General features: G+C 46.9%; 1 protein-coding gene across 4 annotated transcripts in view; it reads right to left on the bottom strand.

Moving 5' to 3' along the window:
- Nucleotides 1-24,053, bottom strand: part of SLC29A1 (solute carrier family 29 member 1 (Augustine blood group)) — a 151,415-nt gene that overhangs the window by 12,552 nt on the left and 114,810 nt on the right. For all 4 annotated transcript variants that reach the window (XM_063918814.1, XM_063918813.1, XM_063918812.1 and 1 more), the window contains one exon: nucleotides 15,960-16,068. In XM_063918814.1, coding sequence (XP_063774884.1) covers nucleotides 15,960-16,068 — 109 coding nt within the window. The remainder of the gene's footprint in view (nucleotides 1-15,959; nucleotides 16,069-24,053) is intronic.

The raw sequence follows: 24,053 nt of genomic DNA, 5'->3' as shown, positions 1-24,053 counted from the left end.
TCAAAGAGCATCTCCAGCAGATTCGTGTACCAGGCCCTTTTTGGCCAGTCCAGAGCAATGAGTATTGCTTGAATCTTCTCTCTTTTTATTCTTTTGAGAATTCTTGGGATCAATGGAAGTGGTGGAAACACGTACACCATCTGGTAAACCCATGGAGTCGGGAAAATGGTTCTAAATTGCACACCCTCCAGTAATGAAAGGTGCTATGCTGCTGAGAATAAAGTAGTATACACAGACAAAGGGGGTGCAGATGCACTAAACAATCATTACAGTATAATAAAATATGTCATAAGAGGTTGTTGGTATATCGTTGGCCAATAATATCGGCCTGTCCACCAATCGTCCAGGTCATCTCTTGTCGAGCAGGTCCCTAACACTATGGGGCCAACATCTGGAACGCAGGTAACCCCCAAACATGATCCAGCAAAGGATCTCCACAGGGCATCACACTAAAAAATATTGATAATAAAGTGATATAAAGTGTAGCTATGGAGTCACCAGAGCATCCACCGCCACAGCCTGTGGGTCTCTCGACATGGAACAATACCGCTTGAGCTTCTTGTTGAGACGAGAGGCCATCATGTCGATTTGGGGAACCCCCCACCGACGTGTCAAGCACCCGAACACCTCCAGGTGAAGGCCCCACTCTCCTGGGTGGAAGTCGTGTCTGCTGAGGAAGTCTGCTTCCCAGTTGTCCACTCCCGGAATGAAGATTGCCAACAACGCCACAGTGTGTCTTTCTGCACAAAGGAGAATCCTTGTTACCTCTGAAATTGCTGCTCTGCTCTTTGTTCCACCCTGCCAGTTAACGTACATTACTGCCGTCACATTGTCCGACTGAACCTGAATGGCTTGATCTTGAAGTTGATGTGATGCCTGTAGAAGGGCGTTGTATATGGCCCTTATTTCCAGAATATTGATTGGGAGAATGGTTTCCTGACATGACCATTTTCCTTGGAACTGTTCCCCTTGGGTGACTGCTCCCCAACCTCTGAGGCTTGCATCTGTGGTTAGCAGAATCCAATTTTGAAACCCAAACTTTCGGCCCTCTGTCAGGTGAGAAGTCTGAAGCCACCACAGAAGAGAAATCCTGGCTCTTGGCAACAGAAGTATCTTCTGGTGCATGTGGAGATGCAATCCGGGCCATTTATCCAACAGATCCAGCTGGAAGGGCATTGCGTGAAACCTTTCCATACTGCAGTGCCTCGTAAGCGGCTACCATCTTCCCCAGAAGGCGAATGCATAGATGCACCGATATCCGGGTTGGTTTCAGAACATCCCGCACAATCGACTGGATTGCCAAAGCCTTTTCCAATGGAAGGAATACCTTCTGTGCCTCCATATCTAGTATCATCCCCAGGAACGGAAGCCTCCGTGTTAGTTCCAGGTGAGATTTTGATAGGTTCAGAATACACCCGTGATACCAGAGTAGAGGAGTTGAGAGGGCAATGTTGTCCAAAAACCTCTCCCTGGATGGTGCTTTTATCAGCAGATCGTCCAGGTACGGAATTATGTTCACTCCCTGTTTGCGGAGGAGAAACATCATATCTGCCATTACCTTGGTGAACACCCTCGGTGCCGTGGAGAGGCCAAATGGCAGGGCCTATAACTTGTAGTGACAGTCCTGTAATGCAAACCTTAGATAAGCCTGATGAGGCGGGCAGATTGGAATATGAAGGTACGCATCCTTGATATCCAAAGACACCAGGAATACCCCCTCCTCCAGAGCGGAAATCACCGCTCTCAGAGACTCCACTTTGAATTTGAACACACGTAAGTACAGGTTCAGGGACTTGAGGTTTAAAATGGGTCTTACCGAACCGTCCGGCTTTGGTACCACAAACAGATTGGAATAATAACCTTTGTTGCGCAGATGAGGAGGAACTGGAACAATGACCTGAGTCTGTGCCAGTGTTTGAATTGTTTCCTGCTAAGTCAAACTTGCTTCCTGAGAAGCTGGTAAGCCTGATTTGAAGAATCTGTGAGGTGGGAGCTCCTGAAACTCCAGCCTGTACCCCTGTGTGATAAGATCTTTGACCCAGGGATCCTGACATCAGGTCACCCATATGTGACTGAAATCTCTTAATCGGGCTCCCACCTGCCTGTCTTCCAGGCAGTGCGGTCCACCGTCATGCTGAAGGCTTTGAGGAAACAGAATCTGAGTTCTCTTCCTGTGAACCTGCAGTTGCTGGTTTTCTGGGTTTACCTCTATTGCCTCTGGAGGCTGTAGAAAAACCTCTGGTTTTATTTTTCAATTTGGCTGTCCAAAAGGACTGCAAAGTGGAGCTGAGTAAGTCTTCCTAACTGGGGAGGCTGCGGAAGGAAGATATGTAGACTTACCCGCCGTAGCCTTGGATATCCACGTATCCCGTTCATCTCCAAATAGGAGATGGTAGGCTTTCCATGCCCTTCCTGGAATCCGCATCCACAGTCCACTGGCGTAGCCATAAGCCCCCTGCGTGCTGACACTGCCATGGCAGTGGTGCGTGCTTTGAGCAAGCCTATTTCTTTTTATGGCCTCTACCATAAAATTTGCAGAGTCCTGTATATGTTGTAGGAGTAAACTACCTCCCCCCTGGATAAGGAATCTAATCCCTCAATTAGGTTACCTGACCATTTTGCAATGGCCCTAGTGATCCATGCACAAGCAATAGTGGGTCTTTGGGCCACCCCAGCAGCTGTATATACAGATTTGAGAGTGGTCTCAATCTTGGGGTCAGCCGTGTCCTTTAAGGAGGCTGCCCCAGGGACAGGTAAGATTATTTTATGTGATAACCTAGATACCGATGCATCAACAATCGGTGGATTTTCCCATTCTTTCCTATCATCCTGAGGAAAAGGGAAGGATGTGAGTAACCTTTTTGAGATCTGAAATTTCTTATCAGGATTAACCCAAGTCTCTTCAGATAGGGAATTCAACTCTTTTGATGCAGGAAAAGTAGCAGAGGATTTATTTCTTACATTCGAATAAGATTCCTCATCCTCCTTTGTCACCTGATCAGGAATGTGTGTGGACATCTCTTATAGCTTCTATCAGGTCCTGTATTCCTTGTGACAGAGCAGCATCCCCCCCCCCCTCCTGAGTCCACCTCACCCTCCTCCGCATCTGATACGTCATCATCAGTGTCAGCCTGCAGGATCTGGGCCAGTGTATGCTTTTGCGGACAAATGGTAGGAGTCTGAGACGCCGGTATGGGAACTGAATCTCTATTCATCAGGTCATCCACAGACTGCCTTAAGTATTGCGTCTCTCTTTCATTATGGGATAATTTATTCAAAATATTTGAGATCATCCCTTTAAGGGAATCCAACCATGCTGGTTCGGACCCACTAGCCTGAGAATGTGTACTATCCTGAGTACACTGTAGAGATCCCCCTGAGGAAGAAAGACACTCTGCCGTGCATGAAACACACTCCTTGCCTGACACTGTAAATATGAAGCACACACACACACACGAAGGTTAAAATAAGAATTTACTTACCGATAATTCTATTTCTCATAGTCCGTAGTGGATGCTGGGGACTCCATAAGGACCATGGGGAATAGCGGCTCCGCAGGAGACTGGGCACATCTAAAGAAAGCTTTAGGACTATCTGGTGTGCACTGGCTCCTCCCCCTATGACCCTCCTCCAAGCCTCAGTTAGGATACTGTGCCCGGACGAGCGTACACAATAAGGAAGGATTTTGAATCCCGGGTAAGACTCATACCAGCCACACCAATCACACCGTATAACCTGTGATCTGAACCCAGTTAACAGCATGATAACAGAGGAGCCTCTGAAAGATGGCTCACAACAATAATAACCCGATTTTTGTAACAATAACTATGTACAAGTATTGCAGACAATCCGCACTTGGGATGGGCGCCCAGCATCCACTACGGACTATGAGAAATAGAATTATCGGTAAGTAAATTCTTATTTTCTCTAACGTCCTAAGTGGATGCTGGGGACTCCGTAAGGACCATGGGGATTATACCAAAGCTCCCAAACGGGCGGGAGAGTGCGGATGACTCTGCAGCACCAAATGAGAGAACTCCAGGTCCTCCTCAGCCAGGATATCAATTTTGTAGAATTTTACAAACGTATTAGCTCCTGACCAAGTAGCTGCTCGGCAAAGTTGTAAAGCCGAGACCCCTCGGGCAGCCGCCCAAGATGAGCCCACCTTCCTTGTGGAGTGGGCATTTACAGATTTTTGGCTGTGGCAGGCCTGCCACAGAATGTGCAAGCTGAATTGTACTACAAATCCAACGAGCAATAGTCTGCTTAGAAGCAGGAGCACCCAGCTTGTTGGGTGCACACAGGATAAACAGCGAGTCAGATTTCCTGACTCCAGCCGTCCTGGAAACATATATTTTCAGGGCACTGACAACGTCTAGCAACTTGGAGGCCTCCAAGTCCCTAGTAGCCGCAGGCACCACCAATAGGTTGGTTCAGGTGAGACGCTGAAACCACCTTGGGGAGAAACTGAGGACGAGTCCTCAATTCCGCCCTGTCCGAATGGAAAATCAGATAAGGGCTTTTTCAGGATAAAGCCGCCAATTCTGACACGCGCCTGGCCCAGGCCAGGGCCAACAGCATGACCACTTTCCATGTGAGATATTTTAACTCCACAGATTTAAGTGGTTCAAACCAATGTGACTTTTGGAACCCAAAACTACATTGAGATCCCAAAGTGCCACTGGAGGCACAAAAGGAGGCTGTATATGCAGTACCCCTTTTACAACGTCTGAACTTCAGGGACTGAAGCTAGTTCTTTTTGGAAGAAAATTGACAGGGCCGAAATTTGAACCTTAATGGACCCCAATTTCAGGCCCATAGACACTCCTGTTTGCAGGAAATGTAGGAATCGACCCAGTTGAATTTCCTCCGTCGGGCCTTACTGGCCTCGCACCACGCAACATATTTTCGCCAATTGCGGAGATAATGTTTTTGCGGTTACATCCTTCCTGGCTTTGATCAGGATAGGGATGACTTCATCCGGAATGCCTTTTTTCCTTCAGGATCCGGCGTTCAACCGCCATGCCGTCAAACGCAGCCGCGGTAAGTCTTGGAACAGACAGGGTCCTTGCTGGAGCAGGTCCCTTCTTAGAGGTAGAGGCCACGGATCCTCCGTGAGCATCTCCTGAAGTTCCGGTTACCAAGTCCTTCTTGGCCAATCCGGAACCACGAATATAGTGCTTACTCCTCTCCATCTTATCAATCTCAGTACCTTGGGTATGAGAGGCAGAGGAGGGAACACATACCCTGACTGGTACACCCACGGTGTTACCAGAGTGTCTACAGCTTATTGCCTGAGGGTCCCTGGACCTGGCGCAATACCTGTCGAGTTTTTAATCATGTGGAAGACTTCTGGGTGAAGTCCCCACTCTCCCGGGTGGAGGTCGTGCTGAGGAAGTCTGCTTCCCAGTTGTCCACTCCCGGAATGAATACTGCTGACAGTGCTATCACATGATTTTCCGCCCAGCGAAGAATCCTTGCAGCTTCTGCCATTGCCCTCCTGCTTCTTGTGCCACCCTGTCTGTTTACGTGGGTGACTGCCGTGATGTTGTCCGACTGGATCAACACCGGCTGACCTTGAAGCAGAGGTCTTGCTAAGCTTAGAGCATTGTAAATGTCCCTTAGCTTCAGGATATTTATGTGAAGTGATGTCTCCAGGCTTGACCATAAGCCCTGGATATTCCTTCCCTGTGTGACTGCTCCCCAGCCTCGCAGGCTGGCATCCGTGGTCACCAGGACCCAGTCCTGAATGCCTAATCTGCGGCCCTCTAGAAGATGAGCACTCTGCAACCACCACAGGAGGGACACCCTTGTCCTTGGTGACAGGGTTATCCGCTGATGCATCTGAAGATGCGATCCGGACCATTTGTCCAGCAGGTCCCACTGGAAAGTTCTTGCGTGGAATCTGCCGAATGGGACTGCTTCGTAGGAAGCCACCATTTTACCCAGAACCCTTGTGCATTGATGCACTGAGACTTGGCTCGGTTTTAGGAGGTTCCTGACTAGCTCGGATAACTCCCTGGCTTTCTCCTCCGGGAGAAACACCTTTTTCTGGACTGTGTCCAGGATCATCCCTAGGAACAGAAGACACGTCGTCGGAACCAGGTGCGATTTTGGAATATTGAGAATCCAATCGTGCTGCCGCAACACTACCTGAGATAGTGCTACACCGACCTCCAACTGTTCCCTGGATCTTACCCTTATCAGGGAATTGTCCAAGGAAGGGATAACTAAAATTCACTTCCTTCGAAGGAATATCATCATTTCGGCCATTACCTTGGTAAAGACCCGGGGTGCCGTGTACCATCCATACGGCAGCGTCTGAACTGATAGTGACAGTTCTGTACCATAAACCTGAGGTACCCTTGGTGAGAAGGGTAAATTTTGACATGAAGGTAAGCATCCTTGATGTCCCGAGACATCATGTAGTCCCCTTCTTCCAGGTTCGCAATCACTGCTCTGAGTGACTTAATCTTGAATTTGAACCTCTGTACGTAAGTGTTCAAAGATTTTAGATTTAGAATCGGTCTCACCGAGCCGTCCGGCTTCGGTACCACAACAGTGTGGAATAATACCCCGTTCCCTGTTGCAGGAGGGGTATCTTGATTATCACCTGCTGGGAATACAGCTTGTGAATGGCTTCCAAAACTGTCTCCCTGTCAGAAGGAGACATCGGTAAAGCAGACTTTAGGAAACGGCGAGGGGGAGACGTCTCGAATTCTAATTTGTACCCCTGAGATATCACCTGAAGGATCCAGGGGTCTACTTGCGAGTGAGCCCACTGCGCGCTGAAATTCATTGAGACGGGCCCCCCACCGTGCCTGATTCTGCTTGTAAAGCCCCAGCGTATACTGAGGGCTTGGCAGAGGCGGGAGAGGGTTTCTGTTCCTGGGAACTGGCTGATTTCTGCAGCCTTTTTCCTCTCCCTCTGTCACGGGGCAGAAATGAGGAACCTTTTGCCCACTTGTCCACGAAAAGACTGCGCCTGATAATACGGCGTCTTCTCATGTTGAGAGGCGACCTGGGGTACAAACGTGGAATTCCCAGCTGTTGCCGTGGCCACCAGGTCTGAAAGACCGACCCCAAATAACTCCTCCCTTAATAAAGCAATACTTCCAAATGCCGTTTGGAATACGCATCACCTGACCACTGACGTGTCCATAACCCTCTACTGGTAGAAATGGACAACGCGCTTAGACTTGATGCCAGTCGGCAAATATTCCGCTGTGCATCACGCATATATAAAAATGCATCTTTTAAATGCTCTATAGGCAAAAATATACTGTCCCTATCTAGGGTATCAATATTTTCAGTCAGGGAATCCGACCACGCCAACCCAGCACTGCACATCCAGGCTGAGGCGATTGCTGGTCGCAGTATAACACCAGTATGTGTGTAAATACCTTTTAGGATACCCTCCTGCTTTCTATCAGCAGGATCCTTAAGGGCGGCCATCTCAGGCGAAGGTAGAGCCCTTACAAGCGTGTGAGCGCTTTATCCCCCCTAGGGGGTGTTTCCCAACGCACCCTAACCTCTGGCGGGAAAGGATATAATGCCAATAACATTTTAGAAATTATCCGTTGTTATCGGGGGAAACCCACGCATCATCACACACCTCATTTAATTTCTCAGATTCAGGAAAACTACAGGTAGTTTTTCCTCACCGAACATAATACCCCTTTTTTGGTGGTACTCGTATTATCAGAAATGTGTAAAACATTTTTCATTGCCTCAATCATGTAACGTGTGGCCCTACTGGAAGTCACATTCGTCTCTTCACCGTCGACACTGGAGTCAGTATCCGTGTCGGCGTCTATATCTGCCATCTGAGGTAACGGGCGCTTTAGAGCCCCTGACAGCCTATGAGACGTCTGGACAGGCACAAGCTGAGTAGCCGGCTGTCTCATGTCAACCACTGTCTTTTATACAGAGCTGACACTGTCACGTAATTCCTTCCAACAGTTCATCCACTCAGGTGTCGACCCCCTAGGGGGTGACATCACTATTACAGGCAATCTGCTCCGTCTCCACATCATTTTTCTCCTCATACATGTCGACACAAAAGTAACCAACATACAGCACACACACAGGGAATGCTCTGATAGAGGACAGGACCCCACTAGCCCTTTGGGGAGACAGAGGGAGAGTTTGCCAGCACACACCAGAGCGCTATATATATACAGGGATAACCTTATATAAGTGTTTTTCCCCTTATAGCTGCTGTATAGTTAATACTGCGCCTAATTAGTGCCCCCCTCTCTTTTTTTAACCCTTTCTGTAGTGTAGTGACTGCAGGGGAGAGACAGGGAGCTTCCCTCCAACGGAGCTGTGAGGGAAAATGGCGCCAGTGTGCTGTGGAGATAGGCTTCGCCCCTTTTTCGCGGACTTTTCTCCTGCTTTTTTATGGATTCTGGCAGGGGTTAAATGCATCCATATAGCCCAGGAGCTATATGTGATGCATTTTTTTTGCCATCCAAGGTGTTTTTATTGCGTCTCAGGGCGCCCCCCCCCCAGCGCCCTGCACCCTCAGTGACCGGAGTGTGAAGTGTGCTGAGAGCAATGGCGCACAGCTGCGGTGCTGTGCGCTACCTTGTTGAAGACAGGACGTCTTCTGCCGCCGATTTTCCGGACCTCTTCTGCCTTCTGGCTCTGTAAGGGGGCCGGCGGCGCGGCTCTGGGACCCATCCAAGCTGGGCCTGTGATCGTCCCTCTGGAGCTAATGTCCAGTAGCCTAAGAAGCCCAATCCACTCTGCACGCAGGGTGAGTTCGCTTCTTCTCCCCTTAGTCCCTCGATGCAGTGAGCCTGTTGCCAGCAGGTCTCACTGAAAATAAAAAACCTAATCTAAAACTTTCACTAAGAAGCTCAGGAGAGCCCCTAGTGTGCACCCTTCTCGTTCGGGCACAGAGATCTAACTGAGGCTTGGAGGAGGGTCATAGGGGGAGGAGCCAGTGCACACCAGATAGTCCTAAAGCTTTCTTTAGATGTGCCCAGTCTCCTGCGGAGCCGCTATTCCCCATGGTCCTTACGGAGTCCCCAGCATCCACTTAGGACGTTAGAGAAAACACAGTTAACCCACACAGAGCCCTTCCAGGGAGACAGAGTATATAGGAGCCAGCCACACCGCGCCCTTAGTGCTAATGCCAAGCTTAGCTGGGTCGCAGACTAAGTACCCTGATAGGGGCTTAGTACTCTAATAATGCTCCCCCCCCCCTCCCCTTACTATGACCCCCTGGTACCGCTGAGGTAAGCTGGAGTCCTTCTGGAGGAGCTGTGCTTCCCTGCCAGTCTGTCTGTCTGTGTAAAACTGCAGAGGGAAAATGGCGCTGGTGAGCCGCTCATAGTGAAGCCTCGCCCCCTTAATGGCGCGCGGCCTTCCCGGTTTTATTTTAAACTGGCTAAGGTGTTTTAGATACCTAAACAGTGGGACATAGCCCCTGTAAGTGTATTTGCCAGTGTGGGTACTGTATAGGATGACTCAGCTCACCCCCCATAGCGGTGCAGTCTGCGCTGATCTGAGCCTGGAGACGCAGCCTGTTCCTCAGTGCTGCACTCCGTACCCTCATGCCGCCATAATAGCCGGTGACCCGCTAACCGGGACTCCGGCATAACACTCACCACTCTTCTTTCTTCTGGCTCTGTTAGGGGTGGCGGCGTGCTGCGGGAATGTACGCTCGCCGTGGCGGGGCTTGCGAATAGTTCCCTCAGCGGCTCAATGTCCTGTCAGCGGGGAACTGTACCATTAACCCTATAGTAGGTTGGGCAGTCCCCCTCTAAGTCCCACGAAGCAGACAGACTGGTGCCAACCAGCCCTGCCTGTAAATAAAAAAATAAGAATTTACTCACCGGTAATTCTATTTCTCGTAGTCCGTAGTGGATGCTGGGAACTCCGTAAGGACCATGGGGAATAGCGGCTCCGCAGGAGTCTGGGCACAACTAAAAGAAAGCTTTTAGACTACCTGGTGTGCACTGGCTCCTCCCACTATGACCCTCCTCCAAGCCACAGTTAGGATACTGTGCCCGGAAGAGCTGACACAATAAGGAAGGATTTTGAATCCCGGGTAAGACTCATACCAGCCACACCAATCACACCGTATAACTCGTGATACCATATCCAGTTAACAGTATGAAATTTAACTGAGCCTCTCAACAGATGGCTCATAACAATAACCCTTTTGTGAACAACAACTATGTACAAGTATTGCAGACAATCCGCACTTGGGACGGCGCCCAGCATCCACTACGGACTACGAGAAATAGAATTACCGGTGAGTAAATTCTTATTTTCTCTGACGTCCTAGTGGATGCTGGGAACTCCGAAAGGACCATGGGGATTATACCAAAGCTCCCAAACGGGCGGGAGAGTGCGGATGACTCTGCAGCACCGAATGAGAGAACTCCAGGTCCTCCTCAGCCAGGGTATCAAATTTGTAGAATTTTGCAAACGTGTTTGCCCCTGACCAAGTAGCAGCTCGGCAAAGTTGTAAAGCCGAGACCCCTCGGGCAGCCGCCCAAGATGAGCCCACCTTCCTTGTAGAATGGGCTTTTACTGATTTAGGATGCGGCAGTCCAGCCGCAGAATGCGCCAGCTGAATTGTGCTACAAATCCAGCGAGCAATAGTCTGCTTAGAAGCAGGAGCACCCAGTTTGTTGGGTGCATACAGGATAAATAGCGAGTCAGTTTTCCTGACTCCAGCCATCCTGGAAACATATATTTTCAAGGCCCTGACTACATCCAGTAAGAATCCTCCAAGTCGCTAGTAGCCGCAGGCACTACAATAGGTTGGTTCAAGTGAAAAGCAGATACCACCTTAGGGAGAAACTGGGGACGAGTCCTCAATTCTGCCCTATCCATATGGAAAATCAGATAAGGACTTTTAAATGACAAAGCCGCCAATTCTGATACACGCCTGGCCGAAGCCAAGGCCAATAACATGACCACTTTCCACGTGAGATATTTTAGATCCACGGTCTTTAGTGGCTCAAACCAATGTGATTTTAGGAAATTCAACACCACGTTGAGATCCCAGGGTGCCACTGGAGGCACAAAGGGGGGCTGAATATGCAGCACTCCTTTTACAAATGTCTGAACTTCAGGTAGTGAAGCTAGTTCTTTTTGGAAAAAAATCGACAGAGCCGATATCTGTACCTTAATGGAGCCCAATTTAAGGCCCATAGTCACTCCTGCCTGTAGGAAGTGCAGAAATCGACCCAGCTGAAATTCCTCTGTTGGGGCCTTATTGGCCTCACACCAAGCAACATATTTCCGCCATATGCGGTGATAATGTTTTACCGTTACATCTTTCCTGGCTTTAATCAGCGTAGGAATGACATCCTCCGGAATGCCCTTTTCCTTTAGGATCCGGCGTTCAACCGCCATGCCGTCAAACGCAGCCGCGGTAAGTCTTGGAACAGACAGGGCCCCTGCTGCAACAGGTCCTGTCTGAGCGGCAGAGGCCATGGGTCCTCTGAGATCATCTCTTGAAGTTCCGGGTACCAAGCTCTTCTTGGCCAATCCGGAACCACGAGTATTGTCCTTACTCCTCGTTTTCTTATTATTCTCAGTACCTTTGGTATGAGAGGCAGAGGAGGGAACACATAAACTGACTGGTACACCCACGGTGTCACTAGAGCGTCCACCGCTATCGCCTGAGGGTCCCTTGACCTGGCGCAATACCTCTCCAGTTTTTTGTTTAGGCGGGACGCCATCATGTCCACCTGTGGCCGTTCCCAACGATTTACAATCAGTGTGAAGACTTCTGGATGAAGTCCCCACTCTCCCGGGTGGAGGTCGTGCCTGCTGAGGAAGTCTGCTTCCCAGTTGTCCACTCCCGGAATGAACACTGCTGACAGTGCTAGCACGTGATTTTCCGCCCATCGGAGAATCCTTGTGGCTTCTGCCATTGCCGTCCTGCTTCTTGTGCCGCCCTGTCGGTTTACATGGGTGACCGCCGTGATGTTGTCTGACTGGATCAGTACCGGCTGGTGTAGAAGCAGGGGTTTTGCCTGACTTAGGGCATTGTAAATGGCCCTTAGTTCTAGAATATTTATGTGCAAGGAAGTCTCCTGACTCGACCATAGTCCTTGGAAGTTTCTTCCCTGTGTGACTGCCCCCCAGCCTCGAAGGCTGGCATCCGTGGTCACCAGGACCCAGTCCTGTATGCCGAATCTGCGGCCCTCTAGGAGATGAGCACTCTGCAGCCACCACAGCAGAGACACCCTGGTTCTTGGAGACAGGGTTATTAGCCGATGCATCTGAAGATGCGATCCGGACCATTGGTCCAACAGGTCCCACCGAAATATTCTGGCATGGAACCTGCCGAAAGGAATTGCTTCGTAAGAAGCCACCATCTTTCCCAGGACTCGCGTGCAGTGATGCACCGACACCTGTTTTGGTTTCAGGAGGTCTCTGACTAGAGATGACAGCTCCTGGGCTTTCTCCTCCGGGAGAAACACTTTTTTCTGGACTGTGTCCAAAATCATTCCCAGGAACAGTAGACGTGTCGTCGGAACCAGCTGTGACTTTGGAATATTCAGAATCCAACCGTGCTGGTGTAGCACCTCCTGAGATAGTGCTACTCCTACCAACAACTGCTCCCTGGATCTCGCCTTTATTAGGAGATCGTCCAAGTACGGGATAATTAAAACTCCCTTTTTTCGAAGGAGTATCATCATTTCCGCCATTACCTTGGTAAACACCCTCGGTGCCGTGGAAAGTCCAAACGGCAGCGTCTGGAATTGGTAATGGCAATTTTGTACCGCAAATCTGAGGTACTCCTGGTGAGGATGATAAATGGGGACATGCAGGTAAGCATCCTTGATGTCCAGGGATACCATGTAATCCCCCTCGTCCAGGCTTGCAATAACCGCCCTGATCGATTCCATCTTGAACTTGAACTTTTTTATGTATGTGTTCAAGGATTTCAAATTTAAAATGGGTCTCACCGAACCGTCCGGTTTCGGTACCACAAACAGTGTGGAATAGTAACCCCGTCCTTGTTAAAGTAGGGGCACCCTGACTATCACCTGCTGGGAATACAGCTTGTGAATTGCCTCTAGCATAGCCTCCCTGCCTGAGGGAGTCGTTGGCAAGGCAGATTTGAGGAAACGGCGGGGGGGGGGGGGGGGGGGGGGGGGGGAGACGCCTCGAATTCCAGTTTGTACCCCTGAGATACTACTTGCAAGATCCAGGGATCCACCTGTGAGCGAGCCCACTGATCGCTGAAATTTTTGAGGCGGCCCCCCACCGTACCTGGCTCCGCCAGTGGAGCCCCACGTCATGCGGCGGACTTGGAAGAAGCGGGGGAGGACTTTTGCTCCTGGGAACCTGCTGTTTGTTGCAGCCTTTTTCCCCTACCTCTGCCTCTGGACAGAAAGGACCCGCCTTTTCCTCGCCTGTTTCTCTGGGTCCGAAAGGACTGTACTTGATAAAACGGCGCTTTTTTAGGCTGTGAGGGAACCTGGGGTAAAATTGCTGATTTCCCAGCTGTCGCTGTGGAAACTAGGTCTGAGAGACCATCCCCAAATAACTCCTCACCCTTATAAGGCAAAACTTCCATGTGCCTTTTGGAATCTGCATCCCCTGTCCACTGCCGAGTCCATAAGCCTCTCCTAGCAGAAATGGACAATGCACTTATTTTAGATGCCAGCTGGCAGATCTCCCTCTGTGCATCTCTCATGTATAAGACTGAGTCTTTTATATGCTCTTTGGTTAGGAGAATAGTGTCCCTGTCTAAAGTGTCAATATTTTCTGACAGGGAATCTGACCATGCAGCGGCAGCACTGCACATCCATGCTGACGCAATAGCTGGTCTAAGTATAATGCCTGAGTGTGTATATACAGACTTCAGGATCGCCTCCTGCTTTCTATCCGCAGGCTCCTTTAGGGCGGCCGTATCCGGAGACGGAAGTGCCACCTTTTTAGACAAACGTGTGAGCGCTTTATCCACCCTAGGAGGTGTTTCCCAACGTGCCCTATCCTCTGGCGGGAAAGGGAACGCCATTAGTAATTTTTTAGGGATTATCAATCTTTTATTGGGGAAAGCCCACGCTTCTTCACACACTTCATTTAATTCTTCAGATGGGGGAATAACTACGGGTAGTTTTTTCTCCCCAAACATAATACCCTTTTTAGTGGTACCTGGGTTTATATCCGAAATGTGTAATACCTCCTTCATTGCCTCAATCATGCAACGAATGGCCCTAGTGGACATTAGATTTGACTCATCGTCGTCGACACTGGTATCAGTATCCGTGTCGACATCTGCGTCTGCCATCTGAGGTAGCGGGCGTTTTAAAGCCCCTGATGGCCATTGAGACACCTGGGCTGGCACGAGCTGAGAAGCCGGCTGTCCCGCATTTGGCATGTCGTCAAATTTTTTGTGTAAGGAGTCGACACTTGCACGTAATTCCTTCCATAAAACCATCCACTCAGGTGTCTGCCCCGCAGGGGGTGACATCACTTCTATGGGCATCTGCTCCGCCTCCACATAATTTTCCTCATCAAACATGTCGACACAGCCGTACCGACACACCGCACACACACCGGGAATGCTCTAATAGAGGACAGGACCCCACAGAAGCCCTTTGGGGAGACAGAGAAAGAGTATGCCAGCACACACCAGAGCGCTATATAATGCAGGGACTAACTGAATTATGTCCCCTATAGCTGCTATAATAATTACTGCGCCTAAATTTAGTGCCCCCCCTCTTTTTTACCCTTTTCTGTAGTGTAGACTGCAGGGGAGAGCCAGGGAGCTTCCTTCCAGCGGAACTGTGAGGGAGAAATGGCGCCAGTGTGCTGAGAGAGATAGCTCCGCCCCATTTTCGCGGACTTTTCTCCCGCTTTTTTAAGGATTCTGGCAGGGGTAATTATCACATATATAGCCTCTGGGGCTATATATTGTGATTGTTTTGCCAGCCAAGGTGTTTTTATTGCTGCTCAGGGCGCCCCCCCCCAGCGCCCTGCACCCTCAGTGACCGGAGTGTGAAGTGTGTATGAGTAGCAATGGCGCACAGCTGCAGTGCTGTGCGCTACCTTGGTGAAGACAGAAGTCTTCATGCCGCCGATTTTCCGGACTTCTTCTTGCTTCTGGCTCTCTAAGGGGGACGGCAGCGCGGCTCCGGGACCGAACACCAAGGCCAGTTCCATGCGGTCGATCCCTCTGGAGCTAATGGTGTCCAGTAGCCTAAGAAGCCCAAGCTAGCTGCAAGCAGGTAGGTTCGCTTCTTCTCCCCTTAGTCCCTCGTTGCAGTGAGCCTGTTGCCAGCAGGTCTCACTGTAAAATAAAAAACCTAAATTATACTTTCTTTCTAAGAGCTCAGGAGAGCCCCTAGTGTGCATCCAGCTCGGCCGGGCACAAAAATCTAACTGTGGCTTGGAGGAGGGTCATAGTGGGAGGAGCCAGTGCACACCAGGTAGTCTAAAAGCTTTCTTTTAGTTGTGCCCAGACTCCTGCGGAGCCGCTATTCCCCATGGTCCTTTCGGAGTTCCTAGCATCCACTAGGACGTCAGAGAAATAGAAAATAAATGCAGAAAACTCTTCAGGAGCTTCCCTAAGCGTTACCGGCTCCTCTGGGCACATTTTCTAAACTGAGTCTGGTAGGAGGGGCATAGAGGGAGGAGCCAGCGCACACTATCAAATTCTTAAAGTGCCAAAGGCTCCTAGTGGACCCATCTATACCCCATGGTACTAAATGGACTCTAGTATCCTCTAGGACGTAAGAGAAATATGGAGTATCATGCCTAATATACACTAAATTACACCTGTGTCCACACAGCTCCTGGCAATAACCCTCTCTATTAAATTAGTTTTGCAGTGCTCCTCGTTGTGACTATCAGAGGACATGCGCAGTATGTACGAGATCATTACCGAAGCTCTGACACCGATATATGCTCGGCCTCTTTTGTCCTCAGGGTTATACACAGACATAGATCCTAGCATACCCAGTCATACTCACCCCACTCAGACTTGCCAGCAATGGTGGATTTCACGTCTGCGGTAACAGAAGGGAATATCCCAATGGTGACTGTGAACACCAGGCAGACAGACAGGGCCAATACCCAAATCTAGGGCCAGACACAGCGAGTCACATACACAGAATGGAGGCTTTTATGACATACAAAAGATTGGCTAATACAGAGGTGTATGCCCATGCAGATAAGAGTATAAGTGTGTATGTATTGGGTGATAGGAGATGGACGAGGGGAGTATAAGTGTGTATGTATTGGGTGATAGGAGATGGACGAGGGGAGTATAAGTGTGTATGTACTCGGGGATATGAGATGGATGAGGGGAGTATAAGTGTGTGTGTATTGGGGGATATGAGATGGATGAGGGGAGTATAAGTGTGTATGTATTGGGGGATATGAGATGGATGAGGAGAGTATAAGTGTGTATGTATTGGGGGATATGAGATGGATGAGTGGAGTATAAGTGTGTGTGTATTGGGGGATATGAGATGGATGAGTGGAGTATAAGTGTGTGTGTATTGGGGGATATGAGATGGATGAGTGGAGTATAAGTGTGTGTGTATTGGGGGATATGAGATGGATGAGGAGAGTATAAGTGTGTGTGTATTGGGGGATATGAGATGGATGAGGGGAGTATAAGTGTGTATGTATTGGGGGACAGGAGATGGATGAGGGGAGTATAAGTATGTATGTATTGGGTGATATGAGATGGATGAGGGGAGTATAAGTGTGTATGTATTGGGAGATATGAGATGGATGAGGGGAGTATAAGTGTGTATGTATTGGGGGATATGAGATGGATGAGGGGAGTATAAGTGTGTATGTATTGGGTGATATGAGATGGATGAGGGGAGTATAAGTGTGTATGTATTGGGGGATATGAGATGGATGAGGGGAGTATAAGTGTGTATGTATTGGGAGATATGAGATGGATGAGGGGAGTATAAGTGTGTATGTATTGGGGGATATGAGATGGATGAGGGGAGTATAAGTGTGTATGTATTGGGGGATATGAGATGGATGAGGGGAGTATAAGTGTGTGTGTACTGGGGGATATGAGATGGATGAGGGGAGTATAAGTGTGTATGTATTGGGTGATAGGAGATGGACGAGGGGAGTATAAGTGTGTATGTATTGGGTGATAGGAGATGGATGAGGGGAGTATAAGTGTGTATGTATTGGGGGATAGGAGATGGATGAGGAGAGTATAAGTGTAATGGAACAAAAGAAGAGAGAGACTCTTTGTTGGGGCACTCTTAGTCAAAAAATTGTTAGACACTAAAACTTAACTTTTAATAAATATAATAAAAATCTAGTGACTCAAGAATGAAAATCGTGAACAAATATATTCATGCATATTGTTCATGCATATCGCTCAATGCTTCTATTGTAGGAATAAATATGAAAATTGCCTGGGTGAAAATTATTTGTAATTGATATTTTAACTGGGACAGATCTGTCTATAATTTGAGACAGGATATAGTTATGGTCCCCCAGGAATACCAGTGAACAAGCCTATGGATAGGTGAAACGGGCCGTTTGGTTAGTGGGACCTTGTGGGACTGCGCAGCCCACCCCCACACTAAGGGATTTACCGGTTCAGTAAGCACCCTTTTTGGGTTACTAAAACTTATAATGTACCATTTCCATATTAAGTGTAATTCCCATTAATTTTCAATATAACTATATATGTTTATATCGATTCAGCGATTTGTTACAATTTATGCAGTGTGACCACATGCAATATTTGCACAATAATTAAGTGTTTGCAGCTTACTAATATCTTTGAATTTAGAGCATCTTTGATATTCATATCATACTGCAGTGTGACCACATGCAATATTTGCACAATAATTAAGTGTTTGCAGTTTGTTAATACCTCTGAATTTAGAGCATCTTTTGATATTCATATCACATTTTTCTGCAACAGTTTTTCATACTCTCCAATTTTTGGAATGTTAGGGCATTTCTGATACTCACGTTATATGCAGTGTGACTATATGCAATATCTGCACAAGAATTAAGTGATTACAGTTTGTCAGTATTTTATTACTTTTTGAATTTCAGAGCATCCTTGATACTCACATCAAACTTCTGGGTATATTGTTTTATACGTAAATACGGATACATGACATTAATCTCACCAGCTAAATATGACTCTCCAAGAGTGCAAAAAATACTCTGCTTCTGAGATATCAAATTAGCATCAATTCATCAGTGTGTCCCGCAAAAGACACAGGGTTCTTTTGCCTGATAAAAAGAAAATACCCTTAGTTTAAAACTAGTGGAGAGCATCAAGCTCTTTTTGGATATATCTATCTCCCTATAAAAGTCCACTTGGGTATACTACAAACTATGGCACTATTATAGAGCCCACCATATATATCAAAAATATTTTTTTCATGCTCTCTCATCCATTAATTTGGACAGCAGAAGCACTTTGGTAGTCATACTCTCTCATTCAGCAGATTACGGCCATACTCCACAGGATACGCCTGATCTCGTCCGATCTTGGAAGCAAATCTGTGGTAGGCCTGGTCAGTAACTGTGTGGGGGACCAACAGCGAACACCAGGTGCAGTAAACAACCCAGCTGAACAGCAGAAGTAAGACATACCCCCTTCTTCCCCTTTTTTCATTTGCTTTCTTTCTTTTATCTGTATTTTGAATGTGAGAATTTTACTGTATTACTACAAAATATAACGTACAAAAAAATCTTCTTATTTCGATATATTTCCATGTAAAATTTATAATATTGCTTTTTCAAATCTCTATCGACTGCATTACTGTGTTACTGCCGAGTATGTAAATGCCTTTACTCCAATATCGTGTTTTCAGACTTCTACTTATTGCATGGAGTCGAACAATACACTGTTTAATCAAGTAAAAGCCTTCCCGGTAACACCACTGCCTGAATATAGAGCAGCAGGTGTTTAAGGACCCCTTAAGGCAACATTTAAAGATCACATTGCCTTTAATCTTTCTCTTTTAAGAAATTGTACAATATTTAAAAAACTGAACATAGGTAGTATTCCTGGGGGACCATAACTATATCCTGTCTCAAATTATAGACAGATCTGTCCCAGTTAAAATATCAATTACAAATAATTTTCACCCAGGCAATTTTCATATTTATTCCTACAATATAAGCATTGAGCGATATGCATGAACAATATGCATGAATATATTTGTTCACGATTTTCATTCTTGAGTCACTAGATTTTTATTATATTTATTAAAAGTTAAGTTTTAGTGTCTAACAATTTTTTGACTAAGAGTGCCCCAACAAAGAGTCTCTCTCTTCTTTTGTTCCATTGCCTTAACCTATTGACTCTGGGAGCACCACCGACGAGTGATCAGCACTCACAGTGCATACAATTATTTTAAAGTCGGTCACAGATAAAGACCTGTCGCTGGTCAATATCTGCACAAACAACCTGTTGCGGAACTACCCTTTTGTAGATTAATGAGAGTATAAGTGTGTAAGTATTGGGGATATGAGATGGATGAGGAGAGTATAAGTGTGTAAGTATTGGGGGATATGAGATGGATGAGGGGAGTATAAGTGTGTGTGTATTGGGTGATATGAGATGGATGAGGGGAGTATAAGTGTGTATGTATTGGGGGATAGGAGATGGATGAGGGGAGTATAAGTGTGTATGTATTGGGGGATAAGAGATGGATGAGGGGAGTATAAGTGTGTATGTATTGGGGGATATGAGATGGATGAGGGGAGTATAAGTGTGTATGTATTGGGGGATAGGAGATGGATGAGGGGAGTATAAGTGTGTATGTATTGGGTGATATGAGATGGATGAGGGGAGTATAAGCGTGTATATATTGGGGATATGAGATGGATGAGGGGAGTATAAGTGTGTATGTATTGGGGGATATGAGATGGATGAGGGGGAGTATAAGTGTGTGTGTATTGGGTTATATGAGATGGATGAGGGGAGTATAAGTGTGTGTGTATTGGGTGATATGAGATGGATGAGGGGGAGTATAAGTGTGTGTGTATTGGGGGATAGGAGATGGATGAGGGGAGTATAAGTGTGTATGTATTGGGGGATAAGAGATGGATGAGGGGAGTATAAGTGTGTATGTATTGGGGGATATGAGATGGATGAGGGAGTATAAGTGTGTATGTATTGGGGGATATGAGATGGATGAGGGGAGTATAAGTGTGTGTGTATTGGGGGATATGAGATAGATGAGGAGAGTATAAATCTGTATGTATTGGGGGATATGAGATGGATGAGTGGAGTATAAGTGTGTATGTATTGGGGGATAGGAGATGGATGAGGGGAGTATAAGTGTGTATGTATTGGGGATATGAGATGGATGAGGGGAGTATAAGTGTGTATGTATTGGGGGATATGAGATGGATGAGTGGAGTATAAGTGTGTATGTATTGGGGGATAGGAGATGAATGAGGGGAGTATAAGTGTGTATGTATTGGGGGATATATGATGGATGAGGGGAGTATAAGTGTGTATGTATTGGGGGATATGAGATGGATGAGGGGAGTATAAGTGTGTATGTAGTGGGGGATAGGAGATGGATGAAGGGAGTATAAGTGTGTATGTATTGGGGATATGAGATGGATGAGTGGAGTATAAGTGTGTATGTATTGGGAGATATGAGATGGATGAGGGGAGTATAAGTGTGTATGTATTGGGGGATATGAGATGGATGAGGGAGTATAAGTGTGCATGTATTGGGGGATAGGAGATGGATGAGGGGAGTATAAGTATGTATGTACTGGGGGTATGAGATGGATGAGGGGAGTATAAATGTGTGTATTGGGTGATAGGAGATGGATGAGGGGAGTATAAGTGTGTATGTATTGGGGGATATGAGATGGATGAGGGGAGTATAAGTGTGTATGTATTGGGGGATATGAGATGGATGAGGGGAGTATAAGTGTGTATGTATTGGGGGGATAGGAGATGGATGAGGGCAGTATAAGTGTGTATGTATTGGGTGATAGGAGATGGATGAGGGGAGTATAAGTGTGTATGTATTGGGTGATAGGAGATGGATGAGGGGAGTATAAGTGTGTATGTATTGGGGGATATGAGATGGATGAGGGGAGTATAAGTGTGTATGTATTGGGGGACAGGAGATGGATGAGGGGAGTATAAGTATGTATGTACTGGGGATATGAGATGGATGAGGGGAGTATAAATGTGTGTATTGGGTGATAGGAGATGGATGAGGGGAGTATAAGTGTGTATGTATTGGGGGATATGAGATGGATGAGGGGAGTATAAGTGTGTATGTATTGGGGGATATGAGATGGATGAGGGGAGTATAAGTGTGTATGTATTGGGGGACAGGAGATGGATGAGGGGAGTATAAGTGTGTATGTATTGGGGGATATGAGATGGATGAGGGGAGTATAAGTGTGTATGTATTGGGGGATAGGAGATGGATGACGGGAGTATAAGTATGTATGTATTGGGGGATATGAGATGGATGAGGGGAGAATAAGTGTGTATGTATTGGGGGATATGAGATGGGTGAGGGGAGTATAAGTGTGTATGTATTGGGTGATAGGAGATGGATGAGGGGAGTATAAGTGTGTATGTATTGGGTGATAGGAGATGGATGAGGGGAGAATAAGTGTGTATGTATTGGGGGATATGAGATGGATGAGGGGAGTATAAGTGTGTATGTATTGGGGGATAGGAGATGGATGAGGGGAGTATAAGTGTGTATGTATTGGGGGATATGAGATGGATGAGGGGAGTATAAGTGTGTATGTATTGGGTGATAGGAGATGGATGAGGGGAGTATAAGTGTGTATGTATTGGGTGATAGGAGATGGATGAGGGGAGAATAAGTGTGTATGTATTGGGGGATATGAGATGGATGAGGGGAGTATAAGTGGTGTATGTATTGGGGGATAGGAGATGGATGAGGGGAGTATAAGTGTGTATGTATTGGGGGATATGAGATGGATGAGGGGAGTATAAGTGTGTATGTATTGGGGGATATGAGATGGATGAGGGGAGTATAAGTGTGTATGTATTGGGGGATATGAGATGGATGAGGGGAGTATAAGTGTGTGTGTATCGGGTGATAGGAGATGGATGAGGGGAGTATAAGTGTGTATGTATTGGGGGATATGAGATGGATGAGGGGAGTATAAATGTGTATGTATTGGGGGATATGAGATGGATGAGGGGGAGTATAAGTGTGTATGTATTGGAGATATGAGATGGATGAGGGGAGTATAAGTGTGTATGTATTGGGGATATGAGATGGATGAGTGGAGTATAAGTGTGTATGTATTGGGGGATATGAGATGGATGAGGGGAGTATAAGTGTGTATATATTGGGGGATATGAGATGGATGAGGGGAGTATAAGTGTGTATGTATTGGGGATATAAGATGGATGAGTGGAGTATAAGTGTGTATGTATTGGGGATATGAGATGGATGAGGGGAGTATAAGTGTGTGTGTATTGGGGGATATGAGATGGATGAGGGGAGTATAAGTGTGTATGTATTGGGGGATATGAGATGGATGAGGGGAGTATAAGTATGTATGTATTGGGGGATATGAGATGGATGAGGGGAGTATAAGTGTGCATGTATTGGGGGATATGAGATGGATGAGGGGAGTATAAGTGTGTATGTATTGGGGGATAGGAGATGGATGAGGGGAGTATAAGTGTGTGTGTATTGGGTGATAGGAGATGGATGAGGGGAGTATAAGTGTGTATGTATTGGGGGATATGAGATGGATGAGGGGAGTATAAGTGTGTATGTATTGGGGGATAGGAGATGGATGAGGGGAGTATAAGTGTGTATGTATTGGGGGATATGAGATGGATGAGGGGAGTATAAGTGTGCATGTATTGGGGGATAGGAGATGGAAGAGGGGAGTATAAGTATGTATGTACTGGGGATATGAGATGGATGAGGGGAGTATAAATGTGTGTATTGGGTGATAGGAGATGGATGAGGGGAGTATAAGTGTGTATGTATTGGGGGATATGAGATGGATGAGGGGAGTATAAGTGTGTATGTATTGGGGGATATGAGATGGATGAGGGGAGTATAAATGTGTGTATTGGGAGATATGAGATGGATGAGGGGAGTATAAGTGTGTATGTATTGGGGGATATGAGATGGATGAGGGGAGTATAAGTGTGCATGTATTGGGGGATAGGAGATGGATGAGGGGAGTATAAGTGTGTATGTATTGGGGGATAGGAGATGGATGAGGGGAGTATAAGTGTGTATGTATTGGGGGATAGGAGATGGATGAGGGGAGTATAAGTGTGTATGTATTGGGGGATATGAGATGGATGAGGGGAGTATAAGTGTGTATGTATTGGGGGATAGGAGATGGATGAGGGGAGTATAAGTATGTATGTACTGGGGATATGAGATGGATGAGGGGAGTATAAATGTGTGTATTGGGTGATAGGAGATGGATGAGGGGAGTATAAGTGTGTATGTATTGGGGGATATGAGATGGATGAGGGGAGTATAAGTGTGTATGTATTGGGGGATATGAGATGGATGAGGGGAGTATAAGTGTGTATGTATTGGGGGACAGCAGATGGATGAGGGGAGTATAAGTGTGTATGTATTGGGGGGATATGAGATGGATGAGGGGAGTATAAGTGTGTGTGTATTGGGTGATAGGAGATGGATGAGGGGAGTATAAGTGTGTGTGTATTGGGTGATAGGAGATGGATGAGGGGAGTATAAGTGTGTATGTATTGGGGGATAGGAGATGGATGAGGGGAGTATAAGTGTGTATGTATTGGGGGATATGAGATGGATGAGGAGAGTATAAGTGTGTATGTATTGGGGGATATGAGATGGATGAGGGGAGTATAAGTGTGTATGTACTGGGGGATATGAGATGGATGAGGGGAGTATAAGTGTGTGTGTATTGGGGGATATGAGATGGATGAGGGGAGTATAAGTGTGTATGTATTGGGGGATATGAGATGGATGAGGGGAGTATAAGTGTGTGTGTATTGGGGGATATGAGATGGGTGAGGGGAGTATAAGTGTGTATGTATTGGGGGATATGAGATGGATGAGGGGAGTATAAGT

Source organism: Pseudophryne corroboree, chromosome 4 (genome assembly GCF_028390025.1).
Source record: "Pseudophryne corroboree isolate aPseCor3 chromosome 4, aPseCor3.hap2, whole genome shotgun sequence".
Lineage (NCBI taxonomy): Eukaryota > Metazoa > Chordata > Amphibia > Anura > Myobatrachidae > Pseudophryne > Pseudophryne corroboree.
Note: the sequence above shows the minus strand (reverse complement) of the source record. Positions and strands in the feature narration are given on the sequence as shown.